Source organism: Pollicipes pollicipes, unplaced genomic scaffold, assembly GCF_011947565.3.
Source record: "Pollicipes pollicipes isolate AB1234 unplaced genomic scaffold, Ppol_2.1 Scaffold_7261;HRSCAF=8764_pilon_pilon_pilon, whole genome shotgun sequence".
NCBI lineage: Eukaryota > Metazoa > Arthropoda > Thecostraca > Pollicipedomorpha > Pollicipedidae > Pollicipes > Pollicipes pollicipes.
The window spans coordinates 30,487,566-30,510,054 of record NW_023597054.1 but is presented as its reverse complement, the minus strand read 5'-3'; the positions used below and the strand labels follow the sequence as shown (position 1 = coordinate 30,510,054).

Sequence of the window (22,489 nt, the reverse complement as noted above, 5' to 3'; positions counted from 1 at the left end):
GGGCGATTGCCGCTGGTCGTCGTCAGCTGACGGGCTTGCTGGTCAGCTGGCGAGAAACGCCGCGTCCGTATGTTGAGTGATGAAGCCGGTGAGCCGTACTGGATGCCTGGGCCGGTGGCCGCAGCCTGGCCGGACTTCGCGGCTCCTACGGCCCGGCCTGACCCGGCCCGGCCTGCCTCCACCCTTCCGTGCGTCTGGGCGCCACCGCTAGGCGGCCGTCGTGTCACGTGACAGACCAGCGGCGCTGCGACGCTCGATAGCCATTGTTGTGACGCGCCGTGACCATCGATCTGCCGCGCGTGACGCCGCCGTCACGCGGCGTTGCCAACGCAGCGCCGCCGGCCGACCTGTTGCCGCGCCGCCGGCCGGCCGCTGCCCCCGTTACGGCGTGCGCACGCGCGCCGCCGGCTCAGCTGGGAGCGACACGCGGCCGCTGCCGCCGGTGAGGCGGGAGTGACCGCTGACTGCCGGCCGGGGGGAGTGCGCGCCGAGCTGGTTCCTGCGAGTGCTGGTGCGGAGCCGACACGGGACGGGTGAGCCTTGGCAGACTGCGGTGGAGTGGCGCCGCCGTATGGTCACCTCAAGCTCCTCTGATCGTGCTGCGCATTAAGCGGCGCCTGCTCAGCTTCTGTGCGTTTTAGCGTGGTGCGCGAGCCGCCAACCTTGAGCCTGCACCCCGCCGCTCCCGCTCACTAAAGTCCGCTTCACCGTCGGTTGCAGTACAGCTCACCACCGGGTGCGACAGAGCATCGATCTCGGCCAGTGTCCCTAGCCACCCTGGCATGTGCGTATCAGCCGAGGCCCGGGGCCCCACGAGCGCTCGGACGCGGCCGTCGGGATCGGGCCGCCGGCTCTGACCGCCGCGCTTCGGGGAACGGGTCAGACGTGTTGGAGTACGCAGCTGTGCCGGGGCGCCACCACACTGCGCAGCCACAGCTGGCGGGTCCGTAAGGCCTACCGACGCCGCGAGTTGTTGTGATGCCGGTTTGACAGGGCTGCCGTTTAGCCTCAGGGCATGTAGAACTGACCCGAGCTCCTCTTACGCTTCGACCACCATTACATACAGGGCTGCCGTTTAGCCTCAGGGGACGCAAAACTGACCCGAGCTCCTGTTACGCTCCGACCATCATTACATCCAGGGCTGCCGTTTAGCCTCAGGGCATGTACAACTGACCCGAGCTCCTGTTACGCTCCGACCATCATTACATCCAGGGCTGCCGTTTAGCCTCAGGGCATGTACAACTGACCCGAGCTCCTGTTACCCTCCGACTATCATTACTTCACCACAGCCGCGTCGGGTAGGCATGCGTTCCATGTATGCATAACTACAACGATAACCACCTCAGCGGTTTGCTCAGCGCCGGGAGAACTCGGCGGCTAGAGAATGCTTCAGACACGAGACAAATCAAGCTTGCCCCCACCAACCTTGTCAGGTGATAGTCAACAGATGGCAGCGCGTCAGTGTTACCGTTTAGGGGTGGAGGTTCTGACTGTTCTGGAATGCGGGTGTGATTGTCACGTCAGCTCCAATTTTTATTGTAATTTCTTTTGTCAATTTTGGTAGATAATGTCCAACTGCGGCATGTCAGTTGGTTGCCGACCGTGTGTTTATAGACGTGCAGGGATTTATTTGCACCGAAGGTGAAATATCAGCTCTTTCGTTCGTGAACGACTGGCGACAACAACGTTCTCAAATCATTTTCAAGACATGCTGCTTCTGCGCTCCGCCATTGGTGTACTCTATCCCGTGAGCCCGGCTGTGATGTCCTTTTGCTTGAGGCCACCTTCACAGCGCCTCGTCCTGTCCTGGCGGCGCGTTTTGATCTGTGTTGGCTGTGACGTCACGCTACCATGGCGCGAAGGCCGGTGCAAGCCGACACCGGCCGGCGTCGATACCAGCCGGCGCCGGGCCGGCCTGGCGAGCCACATCCGGCTGCGGCCGGCCGAGACCACACGTGCTACGCCATCCTGTGACGTCACGCCTCTCCACGCCGTGGCGTCCCGGCCCCGTTGGCGAGGCGGGGCTGCTGTTTTGTGAGCGGCGGCCGGCGGCTCCAATATCATTGCACGCCAGCGCGCTGTTTTTGCACCACGGCTGACGCAGCAGACGAGACAGATATGACTGGTGTTTTGTGTCGTACCAGGACGCTGCGAACCGAGCGGCGGCGAACGGTGCCGATGTGCGGCGTCACAGCAGCTTTGTGACCGAGGCTGTGACTCGGTGGCGGAGTGGCGTCAACCTGATGATCAGCTGTGCTGCTCCGCGTAGTGGGGACGGTCCGACGGCTCCTGAGGTACGACTGACGCTAGAGCGCCACTGACGTCAGCTGCCCCGTGTCTCCGCAGAGCAAGCCAGCTCCTCCCTGGAGGACCACACGCTGCGCCACCAGGCTGAGATCCGGCAGCTGCGCGCCCAGCTGCGCCAGCTGCAGCAGCAGCAGCAGCAGCTGCTGCAGCAGCCGGCGGAGGAGGCGGCCGGCTTCGGTCCGCACGTGCTGACAGCCGTCACCAAACAGCTGGCTAAAAAGATCACGCTGGGTGGCGCGGTGACGTCGGCGGCCGGCACGCAGGCCTCGCCGCTTGGCAGCCAAGAGAACCTCGACCAGAGCATGAGGCGGGTACGGACACGGACGGTCAGGAGAACCTCGACCAAAGCACGAAGCGGGCACGGACACGGACGGTCAGGGGAACCTGGACCAGAGCATGAGGCGGGTACGGACACGGACGGTCAGGGGAACCTGGACCAGAGCATGAGGCGGGCACGGACACGGACGGCCAGGGGCCTCGACCAGAGCATGAGGCGGGCACGGACACGGACGGTCAGGGGAGCCTGGACCAGAGCTCCTGCTCCTGAGGCGGGCACGGACACGGACGGTCAGGGGAACCGGGACCAGAGCATGAGGCGGGCACGGACACGGACGGTCAGGGGAACCGGGACCAGAGCATGAGGTGGGTAGGGACACGGACGGTCAGGGGAACCGGGACCAGAGTATGAGGTGGGTACGGACACGGACGGTCAGGGGAACCTGGACCAGAGTATGAGGTGGGTACGGACAGGGACGGTCAGGGGAACCTGGACCAGAGCATGAGGTGGGCACGGACAGGGACGGCCGGGGCAACCTGGACCAAGGTGGGTACGGACACGGCCGGCCGGAGCAACATGGATTAGAGGATCAGGCGGGTACGGATACGGACGGTCAGGGGAACTGGAGCGAGAGAATGAGGCGAATATGGACGCAAGGGAACTCAAGCACTGCAGGTTGGCCGGGCACTTTGTCACTCGCTCAAGCATGCGTGTTTGTTTGCGTGTGGACCGGCTGTGTTCCTTTCTTGCCGGTTTGAGTAGATGTGTTGCTGCGCTGTCTGCCAGCACACTCAGATTCCACTGGCATTGTAAGGGATGCCGTCTGCCGTGTGAGTGGTATGGTCTTTCTGTCGTGTGGCGTGCCTCCTGGCCGCGGTATCGGCGCCCGGGGGTGCACCCGGCAGTCGTGGCCCTCCCCAGCCTTGATCCGGTGCCCGCCCGCCGGCAGGCCCAGGAAGACACGGAGATGATGCGCTCGCTGGTGATCCCGCTGGAGGAGGAGATCCAGGCGTTGAAGCAGAAGCTGCGCGACACGGACGCCCAGCTGCAGGTGCAGCTGACCGCTCGCGAGCAGCTCATCCGCGCCGACCAGCTGCTGGCTCAGCTGTGTGCCGGCGGCCGGCTGGAAGAGCTGGCCGGGCAGCTGCGCCAACAGCTGCCAGCCGAAGAGCAGCTGCCGGCGGGGCTGGCGCCGCACATGTACCTCTACATATCCGTACTGGAGGCGCAGAAGCTGGCCATCTCGGACGACGTCAAGTATGGCAAGTGAGTGCTGATCCACAGGGTGGGGTACGCCCTGGGGAGTCAAGAGTATGAATCAATGCTTGCACCGGTACGGGTGCTGCATACATCCATTGGGAGCTCACGTTGCCTGTTGTGCACACAAACTCGTGGCTAACTACTGAACACCGCGCTTTGTTGTATGAAAAGGCCCCGGAGACTTGCAGTAGCCACTTCGTTATCTGATGATGCGCTGTTACAATCGCCGATTTCAGGCATCTACTGAAAATGTAATGTATTTTGCATCACAAACACTCGACGAAACCCTCCCTGCAAATGATTCGCTCTGGATAAGCGGAACACTGATGAGTGACACTAAAGCCAGATGTTGGCATGGGCCTGATGCTGAACCCATGTGCTGGCTGTGACTATGCACCCTCGGCCGCGTGGGCCCGGTAGACAGACACAAGTGGAGCTGCGCGCCCAGCTGGAGCGCGAGCGAGCCGCGACGGCCGAGGCGCGCCGCACCGGTCAGCGCGCCGCCGATCAGCTGCAGGAGGCGCAGCGGCAGCAGGCGGCGCTAGTGCGCAGACTGCGCGCCGCGCTGCCGTCCGAGCTGCTGCCGCTGCTGGAGGCGCCGTCGGCGTCGCCCGCCGCCAGCCAGCTCAGTCTCGACACGGACCGAACGCAGGTGAGCACCGCCGATCGGTGCCGCTGGCGGGAGTGGTGCTGCGGTGTGGGCTGCTCGCCACGACCAACGGGTGTGAAGCCTTCCGCTGGCGCCGATGTAGTCACGCTCAGTGTCTGTTGTGTGGTGTGTCGTCTGAGACTGTGTGCTCTGTATCGTTATTGTGGTCCGCTGTGGTCCAGATAGCAGCCAGTGGGCTGGACCCGCCAGTACTGACTCGAACTTACCCACCGCAAATCGTTGTCGTACCCATCATTGGACCCCAAGGCCCCGCCGTCTCATCTTGGACCCCTTTGTCTCATCCCGCGCTCTGCTGTCTCACCCCAGACCTCTCCGTCTCACCGCGGGCCCTGCTGTCTCATCCGGACCCCGCCGTCGCACCCAGACCCCGCCGTCGCACCCCGGACCCTGCCGTCTTGTCTGGACCCCGCCGTCGACCCAGACCCTGCCGTCGCGCCCCAGACCCTGCCGTCTTATCCGGACCTCGCCGTCTCACTACGGGCCCCGCCGTCTCACCCTGGGATCCGTCCCTCTTATCCTCTATCTTGCTTCATCCTGCATCCTTGCAACATCCCACTTGTCCGGGGCAGGCTGCATGCGTCAATCACGAGTGGGCCGAGAGCCTCGTGGGAAGGTGGACCTCGACCGGGTACCCAGCACACATGTGCAGGTAAAAGCTTGGTGGTTGGCCCCCAGGCGCATGCAAGTTTGCCTCACCGTTAGCCATTTTCCTTCATCCCATAACTCGGAACTGATCATTTCTGGTCGAAGGGGCTCTAATTCAAACAACAAAACCAAAGTCTCGCTCCGGATGCCGCCGTCTCACCCCGGATCACGCCGTTCTCAGAGTGAGGCCGAGCCGGAGCCGGCCGGCTGCCACGGCAGCATGCTCTCGCTAGACATGGCCGAGTCGAGCTCCACCGGCAGCCAGCGCACCGACGCCGGCGCAGGTCAGTGCGGGGTCCGGCTGACCCTGGCCACCGAGCCGGGCTTCTGCGCAGCACGGAACAGTGTCGGGCGGGTTATGCGTGCCCAGCTCGTCATGTGATTCATCTGAGCTACTATTTTTGTTAATTTTGTTTTCGGGCATCGACACTGATGCCGGGTAGTGTTCCTGGGCGGCGGGCCGAACTGCATCTATGTGACCAGGCAGTTCCGATTCTGCCTGACCGAGTCGGCACGCCTTGCGTGACGCGTGTACGCCCGGGTCACATGATGCGTGTCGACAGGCGGCCGCTGCGAGCGCTGCGCCAGCCTGGAGTCGCAGCTGCAGCAGCTGCAGGCGGAGCTGAAGGCGGCGGAGAAGCGGCGCGCCGAGCTCGGCCGCGTGCTGGAGCGTCACCAGGACGACCTGGGCCGGGAGGCGCGCTACCGCAAGCAGACCGAGCAGGAGTGGCAGCGACACGCCGAGGACTACCAGCAGCAGGTGGGCGGCTGGTGCGCGCAGCCGTCAGCGCGGGCTGTGGTGCGCTCCGATCCGCGCCGCCGCCGTAGCCGCAGTCGCAGCCGCAGCCGCAGCCGCAGCCGCAGCCGCAGCCGCCGCCCGGCCTAACGGCTCACGGGGGCGTGTCAGGAGACAGCCGGGTAGCTGGCGGGCAGCGGACGAGTTTAGTAGCTCGGTGGGAGCTTTGGACGTTAGGCTTGTGAGAGGGAGGCAAGGGAGCTTACCGCTCGACGCTATGACCATCGTAGTCGTCGCTGGAGCTTCATGAAAGCGCCTGCGCACGTAACGGCGCGCACTGCGAGACGTTAGTATATATATGAAGTTGGGAACATACCTGGATCTAGCCCATGCCGTGGCGTGGACGACGGTTGGGGTATGGCTGGGAAGACGCCGTCAGATGCGCTCCCGCGGTCGTTGACACGTGAATTGAGGGTCGAGAACGCGTTAGTGCATTAGGATTGCTCGTTATGTGTGTTGTGCGCTAACGTGATAACAATTTTTCTATGAGATTGAACTTATGTTAGCAGTCGGCGCGCCCTTAACCTCCAGTGGCGGCGAGAGGCGTGCCGAGGTAGACCCGGCGTCAGGCTGTGTGGTGGTCCCGGCTGACCGCGGCCGACTGCCCCTCGCCAGATCAGCGAGCTGTACAAGGCGGTGGAGACGGGGGAGAAGCGCTACCACAACCTGGAGCGGCGGCACAAACAGTTCGTCTCGGAAGTGCAGGACAAGCTACGTCGACTCACCGCCGACCGGCATGTGGTGCAGCAGGAGCTCAACAGGTGCGGAGAGGACCGCGGTCTGACGGGGCTGCAGGTACGGGGTGCAGCAGGAGCTCAACAGGTGCGGAGAGGACCGCGGTCGGACGGGGGTGCAGGTACGGGGTGCGGCAGGAGCTTAACAGGTGCGGGCAGGACCGAGGCCTGACGGGGGTACAGATACGGGGTGCAGCAGGAGCTCAACAGGTGCGGGCAGGACCGAGGCCTGACGGGGGTACAGATACGGGGTGCAGCAGGAGCTCAGCAGGTGCGGGCGGTACCGAGGCCTGGCGGGGGTACAGATACGGGGTGCGGCAGGAGCTCAACAGGTGCGGGGAGGATGGGGGGTACAGGGACGAGCGAGGGACAGGCACATGGTGTAGCTGGAGCTGAAGAAGATAAGACAGTAATATTAGCTTTATTCCTCGGAAAAACAGGAGAATGGAGATATAGTTAGGTTGATATTTCAGCAACATGCCTTTGTCGAAGCAATAGCAGAATAAGTATATCTTCATTCCTCGTTTTTTTTGGGAATAAGGCTAATACTACCGTCTTATATATGTGAATAATGTTCCTCGCTAATGCACTGGACAACTTACGGAGCTGAAGAGGTGTGGAATCCCGGACAACTAGGACAGGCTATGCAGCTGAAGCTGAAGAGGTTTGGAGTCCTGGACGACCAGGGGGACAGGCTGTGCAGCTGTAGCTGAAGAAGTGTGTGGTTCCGGAGGACTAGGGGGGGGGGGGGGGGGCAGACTTTGCGGCTAGAGCGGAAGAAGTGTGAAGTCCCGGAGGACTAGGGGGACAGGCTGTGCAGCTGTAGCTGAGGAGGTGTGTAGTCCCGGACAATCTCGGCGGGCATGCACGTGGTGTAAATGGTGAAGGAGAGAGCCGAGAGGCGAGCGCACGGCTCAATGAGGTGCGAAGTCTGGGACGATCTCAGCCGCGGGTGGGTGGTACAACAGGAGCACGCGGGAGGTGGCTGAGAACATGAGGAATAGAATTGCAGTGGGGAGTAGTATAGCACATTTATTCGTACCACATGTTCAGTCAGCTCTGTACCACATGACCAACAGTGCTGTTGTGCGTTGGCGAGGGGCACCACGGCATTCAGGCAGACATACATCACGTGACTGGGCGAGTTCAGCCGCGTCCACGCGCAGCAGGCGTGCCATTCTGACCTGCCAGTGTACACCAGCAGACAGTGCGTGAGTACGTGACCCGGCTACCGTGCGGGCCTGTGACCGGACCACCGCCGGCAGGCTGCAGGCGGAGAATGACACGCTGCTGGGCAAGTACAGCGCTTGTTCCGGCGAACTGCAGAACGAGTTCATCAATTTGCCGGACCAGGTGGAGGTGAGTCTGCGCCGCCCGCCGCCGACGGTGACCCCGACTTGGCAGACGCGTGCAAGGGAAACGGGGCCGCTCTACATGCGGTGCAGGTCATGCGAGCTATCTCTGCACGACACTGTTTTCCATCGGACGTCCGACTAAGCGCATACATTAGAAACTGCTGCTAGTGTGAAGTGGGAGAGCTGGTGTGGCACTGTGAGGGCTGAGGGCTGGTGCGGGACGGGTCTCTTCGGAGAGGCTACAATGAACTATGAGGGCTGACGTGAGACTGTGAGGACTGTAAGGGGAGGTGTGGGAGTGTAAGGACTGCGAGGGCTGATGTGAGACCGTGAGGACTGTGAGGGCTGGTGTGGGACTGTGAGGATCGTGAGGGCTGGTGTGACACTGAGGACTGTTAGGGCTGGTGTGGTACGCCTCACTTCGGAGAGGTGGCGCTGCTGTGGATCACTCGAGAAGTGCATGTGTAGATGTGTGACTATGCTTTAGTATTTCGCACCAGGGCTATGTCTGCCGGATTGTGTCCAGATTGTGTCCGGATTGTGTCCAGATTGTGTCCGGATTGTGTCGAGAGGCGGCGGTCGAGACAGCTCTCCCCATCGCCATCTGCCTGGGCGTGTGCGGCCCGGTCGGTGGGCCATCCCGTGGTCACCGACTGCTAGCCGTTACCGAGCAGCCGCTGCCGGGACTTGCCGTGCTGACCGGGCAGCCCGACCGGCAGGAGCTGCACCTGATGCTGTTGCGCTACAAGGAGGAGCTGATTTCAGCTAAGATTGCGCGCGAGCACGTGGAGGAGACGCTGCGCAACCAGCTGGCCTTCATGAAGAACGAGCAGGAGGCGCTACAGCACGAGAAGGACTCGCTCAACGACGAGCTGGTGGCGGAGCTCAGCAAGCTTAGGTGAGAACACGCAACTGAGCTTAGCAAGCTCTGTGGAGAACGTGCGACTGAGGTTAGTCAGCTCTGTTGATAATACGCGATAGAGCTCAGATGAGAGCCGGCTAAGCTCGTTAATGTGCATCCAGCACAACGGGGCTGGGTTCAGCTTGGCTTTGGACTGTTTCTTGTACGTACTGTTGATTCCGCAATATCAGGTGGCAATTTGCAAGGGAAAAATCGTTAAGGGCACTGTTCCACATTTTGATACGGTTTGGGCTGAGATAGCCGTTTTTAAATATCATTTAGTGCACTTCACAGCCTTTTTTGTCTTTCTTTTTCTTTTAGTTTTGCACAGTGTACAGCCAAGGACACTTGCAATGGTACTAAAAACGATACCACATCACTTCTGTGCGCTTATATCAACGGCTCAAACAGCTGCACAACCGCCACCCGTCGCACCGCCGCCGCACGAGGCCGCGACACGGGGCTCCGTAGGGGCGAGAGCCGCTGCGGGAGGTCGCTCCGTCCCGAGTTGGCGCGGTAGCTGCGCGTCGCCTTCCGCATTTATGTATGGCATGCAGAGGACACTCAGGAAAATGCCGCTATTTTCCACCAATCCCCGCTTTTGACGCTCGCCTTTAAATGGCATTCATCATTTGGCATTAAATAATTGCTTGATTTGTGGTCGGAGACCATCTAGAGAAAACTTGCTTCCATTCGAACGCTATGCATGGATTTACCGCGCATGGAGCATTCCTCGCACTAAGTACAGCAGCACGTGCATCAGGTGCCACGGAGAGGCCTCGCACACCCATTGATGTCCCGGAATGCATCGCACCTAAATGCATGAACCAACGGACGGCTAAAGAGCTAAAGAGGAGGTAAAACTGGCAGCCAAAGAGAATTGTCATTTCTCCCACAATACGTACATTGCTGTGAGCCTGCAATGCGTGTTATATTCGAAAACCGTTTGGCGGAAATATTTTTATGCCCTGCCTGAGATCGGACTGACACGAGCTGAGTAGACGCCCTGCAGTTGTAAGGGTGTTTAAATTATTCGGGCCAGTATACGGGGGCTTCGTCGCCGGCTTCCCATTTTTGCAGCGCTTTCGGTTCGCGAGTCGTGAATTCCAAGCGTTATGAACCTCTCGTTTTAAAGCTACTAACGGTTTCTCCTGCGTCCCAAATTCACCGTTAACTTTGTCCTCTCTCGGCTGCATAGACATACATTCATGCTTTCTTCCGTCGCGCACAGTGGCCCTCCGTCTTCAAGGAGTCGTTCTGACAAGGCCTTTGTATCGAAGTATGTCAATCCTACATGCAGGGCATTTGGCGCGTAACTGGAAGTGCAGCAAGGATTGTCCCGTCCATTGACTGTACTCATTAAACCACTTAATCTCATCTAACCACCGTCGCCGTACCAGGTTCTTCCCTGCAGAACATAACTAAAATTTTGGAATTGCCCGGCGTAAAAGGCATTAAGCCCGCATTCAGAAGCCATTGTATCGCACAATCCAGCTCTGAACATTATATTGGTGGGAAGAGGAGCAACGCGGTGCTTAAGTATTGACTGACACTTAAGCGTGAAGTTAAATAGTGGAAGGACTAAACTAAGCCTCACTGCACTGCGTAGTTGTGTATTGAAGTTGTTGCTGACCACCTGGGCCAACAGACTGGTACGACGTGTCAAGTCACGTTTGGTGGACGACCGCGCCAGGTAAATCTCATTTCAAAGCTCATAAATCAGACTTGGGATTTGGTGGGGGTTGCAGCTGGTGATCACTAGGTATGTTATTACGTTATTCAGATTGGATATCAAACTCGCAATGACGACGACGGTTACAGTTATTCTAACCTTGACGCCGAGGTGCCTCTTTGACCATGAATTCAACATTCCGTTGATGTCATGCATAATTGAAGAACGGCGGTCCAGCCACATGAACTTTGTTTTGTCTAGATTTAACTCCAGCTTGGAAGCCCCAGAAAATTATTTCAAGAGACACAACAACTCATGCACAGACCCCTTGTTTTTAAAGGGGGTGTCTTACATTTGTGTGGGGTTTATAATTGAACTAGGTACATTGAAGATCATTCAGTGCAGTTCACGGTCTTGCCCTTTTTATTGCCTAAAATGTGGTCCCTGAGTTCGAACGCTGCGAAGATATGCAGACTATATTGTGCAGCTTTCTTTTAAGATTGCCCATGCACGCATGACGCCACGGAGACCTCTTGCAAATGCCGTCATCTCACAGGCTGTTTTCTGCCCATGGTCAGCGAACAGCATGGCCGCTCATGCATTCGTGTTAGCGGTGATGCGGCACCAATGGTCCGAACCCCGTAAGGTTATTGGCTAAAAGTCAGACTCTGCTGCTGAATGCGTGTTTGGAGCTTGACCACTCTTGTTTAGTTGCGCCGCTGTGGCATTTCCTAAGCCGTCCTAACTGACTTTCACGGGTGTAGGGCGCGCACCGCGAGTGTCGCGTTTACGGAGGTGATCGACGGGGCGGAATCAAGTCCCTGTGTTCGGGCGGGCACCTCCCTCCCAGACTGCAAAATATGCCACCAAGAACCTTTCAGGCGAAAGTACCCCCAAAACGATTGTTAATAATACGTATTTTAGACTGGCCTGCGTTCGGTGTACCATCGCGACAGGCGCGCTGAATGCGGCGCTCTGATGGATGGATACAGGTGTGGATGTCCGGCGCTGTGGGTGGATTGTGGAATATGTGTCACCAACCAGCCGAATGTTGCTCACCCAGATGCCATCTGGAATAGGTACCGGATTGTTGGTTGAGCAGCGACCGTGACCTCGGCCTTGGCCTAGCTGTCACCTGGTCACGCAGATGATGCGAGACATAAGCAGATGGAAGTCCCTATTAGGCGGTTTGCTTCTGCGGTACTAACGCGAGGAAACCGAATCGGCAAGCTTCAAGAACGCGTTCTGTTCCCTGTTACAGTTGAACCAAATCCAGCATTTAGGCTCCTTTCTCCGCTGCTTGCTTTCGAAAAACCTCAGGAATATCGAGTCGACTTCTCATGATTTTCCAAACAATTTACCTTTGAAAGAGCATGGCTTTTTCCCCATTCTTTTCTCGAATTATATCTGTCTTGCCCACCTTAACCGTAACAACAATGATCTGGCGGGCAATAAACCTGACTCACTTGTACTGTTTTCCCCTCCATGTGCAACACTATATTATGATCACTGACACAATCTGGCTCCACTACATCTAGTGACTTTCTGCGTATGATGAATTGCCTCGATGTTTATAAAAGTAATCAATCGTAGATGTTGCAACGGAATGAGCCGTCTCCGAGCAAATTGCTTTCATGCGGGTAGGTTCTCTCCAAATATGAAACAACCCTAAGTGCTGATGATTTCATTAACGATCCTTGCACATCACTGTTTTCCTTGTTTGAGTTTTTTTCTATCCCAAGGCTATTCAACTTACATTTAAATTCCCAGCTATAACCAGGTTGGACACGTTGTCCTGCATTTAAGTTCTCCCTCAGCTTTGTAAGAAATTATTTGTTCTCTCGCCTACTGACATGGTACATACAAACCTAATAACTTACCACGATGTCGGCTAAGCCAATACTATAACGCGGTTCCTCGTATAATAACCAGGAAAATGGGGATATATTCATTTATATGTTGGCTACGTGCCTTTACCGAAACGAATATCAGGAGTAAATTCAAAGTTGCCTGCCGATCCTACTCGACTTTTCAGTTGTTTCCTTTTTCAAACAGCGAGCTGCAGTCCCTGACTGGTGACTTGTAAGAGTTGAGGCTATTAAGAAAAAAACAATAATCACTGAGTAGGATCGGCAGGCAATTTTGAATTTACTACTGATATTCACTTCAATAAAGACCTGTAGCCGAAACAACAATGCATCCGTCTTTCCATTCTCCTGGCAATCCAACCGGGAATGAGGCCATTAGTACTGTAACATACATACGCATAATGTTCTTCGCAAATGCACTTAACAACTTGCAACGCTAGCTACCTAAACCTCCATGAATAATGTCCGCTTGTTCACAACAAAATGCATGACAGTCGATCGTCCCAATCGAGCCTGCCAACCCATGGAAATTAAAATGCATATACTTTAGAGATGTTGCGGGCGTTTGCGTGCTTGCTTCTTTGCGCTCTTTCTAAAACGTAGGCATTGATTTACAGTTGCAGTTGCAGTTTTACAGATTTACATTTGCAGTTGGGTTCATGTCTCTAAATGCACTGGGTGCCGACATATGACACAAATCGTGAAAACGGTCGCAAATGGAAAAATAAAGCTTGCTGGCTCATACGCACGCGACGCGTGACACGTGCGAACGCAGACTTTGCACAACGTGATTGCCCGTTTGATTCCCTTTCAGAGCATACCAGTACCGAGTGGCTCCGCGTCCTTGGTGCCGGGGTGTGATTCAAAACCTGTAAATCCGTTGAAAATAACCGAATCCATCTTCCGAGATCGAGTCGGCGGGACACGTGGCCCGTGCGACCATGCACATGACTATTGCGATTTGCTGTGGGATTCGCTATTGAAGCATCACAATCTCGAGTCGCTCTGTGCCCTGGGTGCCGTGTGCAAAACTGGAAAACTGTTCAAATTTTCAAGAAGTCTTTTTTTAAGAAAAAATTTCAAGACTTCAAAACAGCAAAATTATCTTGCTGGCTCGTTTTAGCGTGACATGTGACACGTGCGATACAGCACTTCACACCATGCAATTGCCAGTTCAATTCTCTATCGAATCGCTCCGCTTCCGAGTCGTTCCGACCCGTTTTTGCCAACTTATCGTGTTCGGGATGACGCGTATTGCTAGCTCACCGCCGATGGGCCACAAATTTCCTTCACCCGTGTTAGGGGTATTTTCGACCGCGCGTTTCGAATAGCCGATATTCCCTAATTTGGCGACGAATTGCAGCACAACCGTGCGTCTTACAAAATGGTGATGTTTTTTTCGGAAATTGGGGATGTTTTATTATCGGACGGTTTTAACTTGGATTCACTCCCCTATTTGCACTGGGTGCCGAGCTTTGGCATAACGCATAAAAAAATCCAACGGACACAGAGGAATTGATCTTGCCACCTTGTGGGCGCGTGGCACGTCGCACGTGCGACTAGAGACTTAGCAGCATGCGATTCCCCGCACAATTTCCTATCGAAGCGTGCGATTCCTGAGTCGCTCCGACCTGTAGTTGTCGATATATTGAGCTGGGATGGCGAGCAAAGAAGCCGCGCAGTGTAATCGGTCGCGGGCCCGCTGGCTGTGAAACAGCTCTGCATCTTCGGCCTACCACACGGCCGACAGCGCACGTGCGTCACGTGCGCTGTCAGCCACACGCGTAAAATGGTTGGTGCCAGCCCGGAGGTCTTGGAGTGGCATGGCTACAACTTGTAAAAAAACATCACGCAGTCCTTTACCTAGTCTTGATTTATGTGTGACCACGGTGAAAACGGTGATCAGGGCAAAAAAGCGGTGAATAAAAGAATGGTATTAGGAGAGAACAAATCGGCAAACACGTTCGTGTAATTTCTGTGAAATGCTCACAGTTTTGACGGCAGCGTGGTATATCCGGCAGCGTTTTTGGAAGTCTCGACGTTCGCAAATTGTCCGGACATTGCGGCGCAATCGTGCGTCGCACAAACTTGTGATAAACAGTGATGTCATGATGCGATGTGATCGTGATGTCGCGATGTGACTGGTACGTTTGTGAACCTTGTGAAATTATATTAGCTGCCGCTTTCAATGGCCGTTGGTTTGCCTTCACCTAGTTCCTCCTTGGGGCGTGTTTCCCACCTACAGCGGCGCGTCGCTAAGACTGCGCTTGTGTCTTTGCCGCCAGGGAGGAGGTCACGCTGAAGGACAGCGTCAGTTCCGAGCTGGAGGCCGAGCAGGCGCGCCGCCAGCAGGCCGACGGCCAGCTGGCGGCGGCGCGTGATCAGCTGGCGCAGCAGACAGCCATGAACCGGCAGATGGTGGCCGCGTTGCAGGCGCAGCTGGAGGAGCAGAGCTCCGCCAAGGTGCGGGAGTCGTGGGCGCCCTCGGGAGCCTGGAGTCGTCTGAGGGACGGCGGGGCATGACTCGAGGCCTAGTACCGTTTGAGGGGCACTGAGGGACCTCCAGTGCTGGCGCCGTCTGAGGAGCAGCGAAGGAGCTCCAGGGCTGCTTCCGTCTGAGGAGCGGCAAGGGGCTCCAGTGCTGGCGCCGTCTGAGGGGCAGTGAGGGGTCTCCATGGCTGGCTCCGCGCGAGGGGCGGCGAAGGAACTCCAGGGCTGGTGCCGGCTGAGGAGTAGTAAGGGTCTGGTGAGACGGCAGAGGGGACCCTGGTGATAACCAGTGTAGAGCATGCCCCTGTGACGTTGGGTTCGTGTATTGCAGTTCTCATCTTTGGGGAGTTGATTTTATTGGGGAAGCACTATAGGAGGCTGTTTTGTCACGCATTTTAACGCCCCGGTGGCCACCGCCGCCCTTCTCAGACTTGTGCGTCTGTCTTCCAGTCCTCGCTCCAAGAGGAGGTATCCAGATTGAAGACCAAAGTGGCCACGCTACAGCTCGACTTGGACAACTCTGAAGCTGTCCAGAGAGACTTCGTCAAGCTATCCCAGTCACTGCAGGTCTCTTCGGCACCTTGCTGTTTTTGTTTTGTCTGCGCGGCCAAGTCTTACTTTCGGCCGCAGTTTAAAGCATCCAGTCTTTGCTCATTTCACATTCGCCAGTTCAGCTTGTAAACCTATGCTCAACACCCGTCATGAAGTACCCGCACGCTTGATCGGAGCTCGGCAGCTCGGTCGTGTCGGTGAGCCCGCGGGCCCAGCCGTGATGCGGTGCTGACCGCGAGCCGGGCCGTGATGCGGTGCTGACCGCGGCCGGGCCGTGACGCGGTGCTGACCGCGGCCGGACCGTGATGCAGTGCTGACCGCGAGCCAGACCGTGATGCGGTGCTGACCGCGGCCGGGCCGTGATGCGGTGCTGACCGCGAGCCGGGCCGTGATGCGGTGCTGACCGCGGCCGGGCCGTGATACAGTGGTGACCGCGGCCGGGCCGTGATGCGGTGCTGACCACGGCCGGGCCGTGATGCGGTGCTGACCACGGCCGGGCCGTGATGCGGTGCTGACCACGGCCGGGCCGTGATGCGGTGCTGACCGCGCCCCCGCCGCCGCCGCCGCCAGATGGAGCTGGAGCGGATCCGCCAATCGGACACGGAGGTGCGCTGGCAACACGAGGACGACGTGGACGACTGTAGCCGCTGTCACGTCCGCTTCACGGTCAGCAGGCGCAAGGTTGGTGCCGCCGCCGCCGCCGCCGCCGCCGCTCGGTGGTTTCCTCCAGATGGACGTCTGGGTTGTGTGGTCAAGTATGCAAACAGGTCCTGGGTCCCCTTTTTCGATATTTGGCACATAAGACTACCAAGGAGCCATCTCTGAAAGCATTCCCCAATACAATTATCCCCCCCCCCCCTCCCCTGCTGCAATTTTCGGAAATGCAATCTTGACAGTGCACGGGACAGTGTACTCGCTGCACGGGCTGGGCGTCAAGTACGTAGAGCACCAGACGGAGACCGGCACTCATCCAGTGGAGTGGCAATATCGAACGATGTTTCTGTCCAAGAGACTTGACCGAGATAGATCTATTTGTGCAGTCCAGTGCCACGTTGTTTCGCCTGTGCCGATGCTGTTCCCGTATCGTTTTTGCACGCATACTCAGTTCTGAATGCATCAAACTAGCACTTCGTCGCGCCGGTAGGATTTCCCCAGTGCATATTACGTTTGCACTGGGGTAATCCTACCGGTTTCTATCACACAAGATAGTGATACGTACCCGTACCCGTTTCTATCACACAAGAAGTGTGACCTTGCCGCGGGGGTGCGTTCCAGCACCACTGCCGGCACTGCGGCAAGATCTACTGCGCCGACTGTCTGAATAAGGCGGTGCCAAGCGGGCCCAGCGGTACCATGAGCCGAGTCTGCGAGGTCTGCCACACGCTTCTCAACCGCGAGTCGGCGCCCTACTTCAGCACGGAGGCGCCAGGCGTCGCCGACTGAGCGTCGCCCGCCGCGGCAGGGTGCGGCACACGGGCTGAGCCGCCGGGCCGGGCCGGACCGAGCACGGCGCGTCCGCGTCTGACATCGGCGGCGGCGGCGGTGTTTGGGCGCAGCGAGACCCGGCCAGACGTGAGGCCGCCCACCGCCACCGCTGTGGCACCGGGTCCGGCTAGAGTGGGGCCTGTGAGATGATGCATCCTATATTTCCCCAGTGAACATAATTGTGGCGGGCGCGGCTGGCGACTGTCGCGGGCGTGCGGCGTCGATCGCCGGCCGTGTCGACAGAGCAGACCGCTGCTGACGCCGCCGGTCGTGCCGACGCAGCGGGCCGCTGCTGACACCGCCGGCACTGCGGACCGCTGCTGACGCCGCCGGTCGTGCCGGCACAGCGCGCCGCTGCTGACACCGCCGGCACTGCGGACCGCTGCTGACGCCGCCGGTCGTGCCGACACAGCGGGCCGCTGCTGACACCGCCGACACAGCGGACCGCTGCTGACGCCGCCGGCCGTGCCGACACAGCGGGCCGCTGCTGACACTGCCGGCACTGCGAACCGCAGCTGACGCCGCCGGCCGTGCCGACACAGCGGACCGCTGCTGACACCGCCGGCCGTGCCGACACGGCGGACCGCTGCTGACACCGCCGGTCGTGCCGACGCAGCAGACCGCTGCTGACACCGCCGGTCGTGCCGACACAGCGGGCCGCTGCTGACACCGCCGACACAGCGGGCCGCTGCTGACACTGCCGGCACTGCGGACCGCAGCTGACGCCGCCGGCCGTGCCGACACAGCGGACCGCTGCTGACACCGCCGGCTGTGCCGACACGGCGGACCGCTGCTGACACCGCCGGTCGTGCCGACGCAGCAGACCGCTGCTGACACCGCCGGTCGTGCCGACACAGCGGGCCGCTGCTGACACCGCCGACACAGCGGACCGCTGCTGACGCCGCCGGCCGTGCCGGCACGGCGGACCGCTGCTGACACCGCCGACACTGCGGACCGCAGCTGACGCCGCAAGGGCGTGCCGGCACAGCGGACCGCTGCTGACACCGCCGGCCGTGCCGACACCGCGGACTGCTGCTGACGCCGCCGGCCGTGCCGACACGGCGGACCGCTGCTGACACCGCCGGTCGTGCCGACGCAGCAGACCGCTGCTGACACCGCTGGCCGTGCGCGTGTCGTGTCCCACCGAGCTTTACGGCATATGCTGCGGGGTGAGCGGTCCGGCCCTCGCCCCGGTGCCCACTCCTAGTCCGGCAGCTTCCATGGCATGGACGGCAGAGCGAGCCGCGGCTTCGGTCGCAATATTTATTCGGGGCGGTTTCGACATGTGGCAGAATAAATATACAAACTTGAGAAATGTCCTGTACACACAGACGGCGGATAGCAGTCAGGAACGCGACGGGCAGCGGTGCTGGCCGTGCGGTCACGGTCGCCGGTGTTTGGGCTGTCGCAGCTTCCTGCCCTCGCCTGAGAACGAGCTGAACACCGCCTCTTCAGAGGTCGCCTGAAACAGCGCCGGCACGCTACGGTCATTCACTCAGAACGGCCGTGTCAAAACGGACCCATCGCTCACGACAGTGGCCAAACAACCAGTCGGAACCCCGTTAGAGGGCACAGTTTGCCCCACAGAACAAAGGGAAGTGCTCCATTGGTGCACGCCACATCCCTGACGAGCCGCAGGCGCACCGCCAGGCCATTACGGGCGCCCTTCGATGGCAATACTGAGCTGATTGTGGGTGCGCGGCTCCGCGCCCGGCTGCCGCCCGCATGCATAGTCCACCTGTGATCGTGATCGTCGCGCGGGCCATTGATTGCGGTCGACTACGGTCCTTGCAATAGCAATGCCGCAGCAGGCAAATGCCTAAGGAACGCGAGCTGCAGACGACCAGGTTGACTGACCCTTGTGAGCCCACATATTATGCCCGTAAAAACTTCCAACAGGCCCATCGGTCATCTAGCAGGACTTCAGTAAACGTCAGCCAACGTCACTTGCCGCTGTCGCTGAAACATTGCTCCACCTACTGTCACCCAGAACATGTTACCGGCCAGATGTAGAGAACATCCGACAGGTCCCTCCATTGTGCCTGCTTGGCACGCCAAATGGGTATTTGGGGACACCATCCTCTGACATAATCGGGGACATCAAAACTGCACGAGAAGCGCGACGCCGCCACCCGCGGACCGCTCTGGTCGAGGCGCCAAATCGTCGTGCCCTCCTCCCCTCCAATTCTGCTACGATAAGGACTTCGGCGCGGCACGGACACACACCTGGTGTGGCTGGGGTATAGCGTTCCGTAAGAAGCGAAGGTAGCCGATCTGGTAGTCGTAGTCCGGGATTCCCCGCACCCGCGGTCCGTTGGACGCCGTGGCCTTGGGCGCGTCCAGGTTCTTCTGTTTGCCGTCAAGCCTGGAGCGGGTGGGTGAGTCACGCGCCGAAGCCACGGGTCGGGATGTAAGATCCCCACCGAGCACCTGAGCACGCGATCGGCCCCATACGGTGCGACACGTCCGCGCCAGAGCCGGTGCGTGGGATGGTCATAATGACTGAAGCCGGCCGAAGCCGACCAATAAACGGCAACGGTCGTGTCTTGGCAGTGGCTGGCCGCGGGAGAGGCCATGCGTGACCCGATAACAGTACGTCCCGAGCCCGCCACTCGGAACGTCCACAAACAAGTTCCGCAAGCACTAATGTCCAAGGGTCGAAGTCGAAGGGCCACGAACAGGTTCTGTAAACATTTGTCTGAACGGACGACAGGGCTGAGAGCGAGGAAACTTCATAAATCGTCCGAATCGGATTGGCACGTGCCTTCTCATCCAACGACATTTACAAACTGATCATTTTTTCTGACGTGTTCGGGATGCCAAACCACCCAACGTAAAGTCACAGAAATGAATGTATGTCGACCGTTAATTGACTGTCTATAGAACGTCCAAACCGAGCCGCACCCGCCGGTGGACTGCGCCACGCGCCGCCGCCGGTGCAGTTTGCGGCGGCTCACCGTAGCCCAGAGCCCTGGAACGGCACGAAGCCAGTCGGCTCGGGCATCTCGTGCTCCTCGGCCGGGGGCTGCTGGGCGGCTGGCTCCCTCTCCGGCTCCTGGTAGCCGACCGGCGCGGCGAACTCCACCTGTCGGCAACACGGGCAGCCTCAGCTGGGTCAGATCGCTGGCAACAAAGTACAGCACACATATATAAACTTCTTCAACGCGCCATTTCGGTGGCCAAAAACACGACAGACCCTGCACAGGGAAACAGACATCGATGTAATGGCTCCTCACTAACGTCCATGGCCACTGGGAGCGCATCATCGCACAGGGTGCAAAACTGGGAATACCAGTTTGTTGGTTAAGTTGTTAAAGCAACGGAATGCATACGAAATACACTCCGTCCCGGTCTTCCCCAAAATAAACTTCTGAAGGATTACGGAGGAAGTTTCGGTATTCGATACACATTTATGTAGTAACCGATGTTGAAAATGTCCGAGCCTATCACATCTTCTCCAATCTCTCGCGGGTTTTAAGCAGCACGCGATGACGCAGTATTGCAGCTCGTCACACTGCCGGCCGCGCGGTGCTTACGTTCATGTCGCACTCGATGATGCTGACGGCGCGGCCAGGCTTAGTCTCCTGCACGCAAAACTCGTACACCTTGGCGTTGTAGGGGATGGCGATGACGTCACCGGTGGTGAGGCAAGCGAAGTTGCGTAGCGCGTTCTCCAGCACGGCCTTTGGGTTAGTGATATCGAGGAAGTCGGGCGACTGAGGCTGGAATTTGGAAAAGGTGGCCACAGGAAGCGAGACGCTCTCCACCGTCAGCAGGGCACCCTCCTCCAGCAGCAGGTTCCGCATCATCTGCCACACACCGCACGACCGGCACATGTCAGACCCTGTGTAAGGCCCAACCAAGCAGAAAGGACGAATGGATATCAAGTGCATTCGCCCCATGTGTGTGAGTTTATCGGAGCGCCATCATCAACATAAACGTATGTGATCCTCCACGCATCAGACGTGACGCAAGCGGCCGCCCAGTTACAAAGCACACCACTGAGACGCCGCCGACTCCGCACCACCGGCACACCGGCGGCTCACGCACGCTCGTGGCGTCTGGCTCACCCAGTAGGGCAGGTAGACCTTGCCCTCGTCGGCGACAAACTCGAGCACGCCGCAGTGTGTGACGCGGTCCGCCCTCCGATTAGTGAGCTTGAACAGCATCGGGTAGACGACGTTGAGCCGGGTCAGCGTGTCCAACGCCGACGGCGGCATGATGACTGCCGGACACAATGGCGCCCGGGTCAGACGAGCCTGGTAATGCACGGGTCGGCCCGCCAGGCGTCGGCCTGTCCCGGCAAAAGGGGACATTCTCAAGTGGTCGTCGCTGGATTAACTTTCGAAACCACCCCACCATATGCCCGCGATGGGTCAACGCTCATCTTCCGCTCAACCCGTCACGCATCTTGCAAACACGGCCTGCTCGCAATATTCAGGCGCGCCTACCGGCCTACCCAGTCTGCAGGATGATTATACACGCTGTAATTCGTAAACATGGGCAGCTGGTTGGCCCGCAGACCCGTCAGACAGTGTATTGAGTACTCACTCTTGCCACCTTTCTCGACGTCCGTGCGCTCCTGGCCTGGCAGCATCGATACAGAATAGCATCTGTACTGTGTGTTGAACGGCCGCAGCGCATCAGGGAACATTGGGTATCCAAACTGAAAAGAAGTTTGTGTTACAGAAGTGCACACATAGGGTTTACTAATCAACCACCACAGAGTAGCGCACAGCGGGTAGAATAGCAGAAGCAGTAGTGAATTTTAGCGTATAATCTCAATGATCTCCAGAGCAAAACAGTGAAGAGAGCATTAAAAATATTCACTTAGGACCAGCCACCAAAGAGAGCAGATGACATGCTGAGGATTCGCTTGCCCACTTCATTTACTGTTACGCCCAGACATGTGCCTGGCTCCCAACGATGGATCCAGTATCCCACATCGTTCCATGTTAGTGGGATCCTCGGAACTTTAGAGACCCAGGCACCTGTACATCATTAGCACATTGTGTGAATGTTTTATGCTCCAGGCACTTGAACGTCGTTAACAGATGGTGTGAACGTTAGTTCTGAAGAAATATAAAAGCTTGAGCGTTTCACTCACATGTCAGAGAATAATTGTCCGGCAAGTCATCAAGAGAATTGCTAATCTGATAATTGCATCACATTAAAACTGTATTTTATGAAAGAGAATTTTAAAAAGTTAACTTAAGAGGACCCCATGTTACGTATCAGAGCAAAGCTTGAGTAAAACCTTGTAACTGCGTCCATGTAGTCCTTGGTGTAACACTGCACAATCATGTTCTGGTGGCATTGTGGCTGAGTGGGAAGATACTTCATGCAAGAACAGGATATGGTATTAATCGATTCGCTGTTCATTTAGTCGTCTTTAGTCGATCGAGGTGCGAAGCGTTGGCTGTCAGTTAGTCGTTTTTAGTAGCTTTTAGTAGCTTTTAGTTGGTACAAAGTCCCAT

The 22,489-nt window shown here is 58.1% G+C and overlaps 2 protein-coding genes across 2 annotated transcripts in view; one reads left to right on the top strand and one right to left on the bottom strand.

The window, feature by feature from the left end:
• Positions 1-17,262, top strand: part of LOC119111289 (rab GTPase-binding effector protein 2) — a 28,931-nt gene extending 11,669 nt beyond the window's left edge. Inside the window, exons 5-16 of the mRNA XM_037235106.1 lie at positions 2,347-2,618; positions 3,534-3,850; positions 4,265-4,297; positions 4,956-5,443; positions 5,723-5,919; positions 6,571-6,716; positions 7,955-8,048; positions 8,764-8,942; positions 14,771-14,948; positions 15,426-15,542; positions 16,098-16,208; positions 16,803-17,262. Of these exons, the coding sequence (XP_037091001.1) occupies positions 2,347-2,618; positions 3,534-3,850; positions 4,265-4,297; positions 4,956-5,443; positions 5,723-5,919; positions 6,571-6,716; positions 7,955-8,048; positions 8,764-8,942; positions 14,771-14,948; positions 15,426-15,542; positions 16,098-16,208; positions 16,803-16,970 (2,300 nt within the window). The 3' untranslated portion in view covers positions 16,971-17,262. The remainder of the gene's footprint in view (positions 1-2,346; positions 2,619-3,533; positions 3,851-4,264; positions 4,298-4,955; positions 5,444-5,722; positions 5,920-6,570; positions 6,717-7,954; positions 8,049-8,763; positions 8,943-14,770; positions 14,949-15,425; positions 15,543-16,097; positions 16,209-16,802) is intronic.
• Positions 17,263-18,085: 823 nt separating this feature from the next.
• On the bottom strand, positions 18,086-21,678 carry LOC119112138 (ubiquitin recognition factor in ER-associated degradation protein 1-like). The gene is made up of 6 exons (XM_037236185.1): positions 21,564-21,678; positions 21,083-21,237; positions 20,549-20,821; positions 19,970-20,097; positions 19,239-19,377; positions 18,086-18,474 (listed from the first exon to the last, which is right to left on the bottom strand). Exons 1-6 carry the CDS (start codon positions 21,664-21,666, stop codon positions 18,394-18,396), a joined length of 879 nt encoding a protein of 292 aa, XP_037092080.1. The 5' UTR covers positions 21,667-21,678; the 3' UTR covers positions 18,086-18,393.
• Positions 21,679-22,489: the final 811 nt, after the last annotated feature.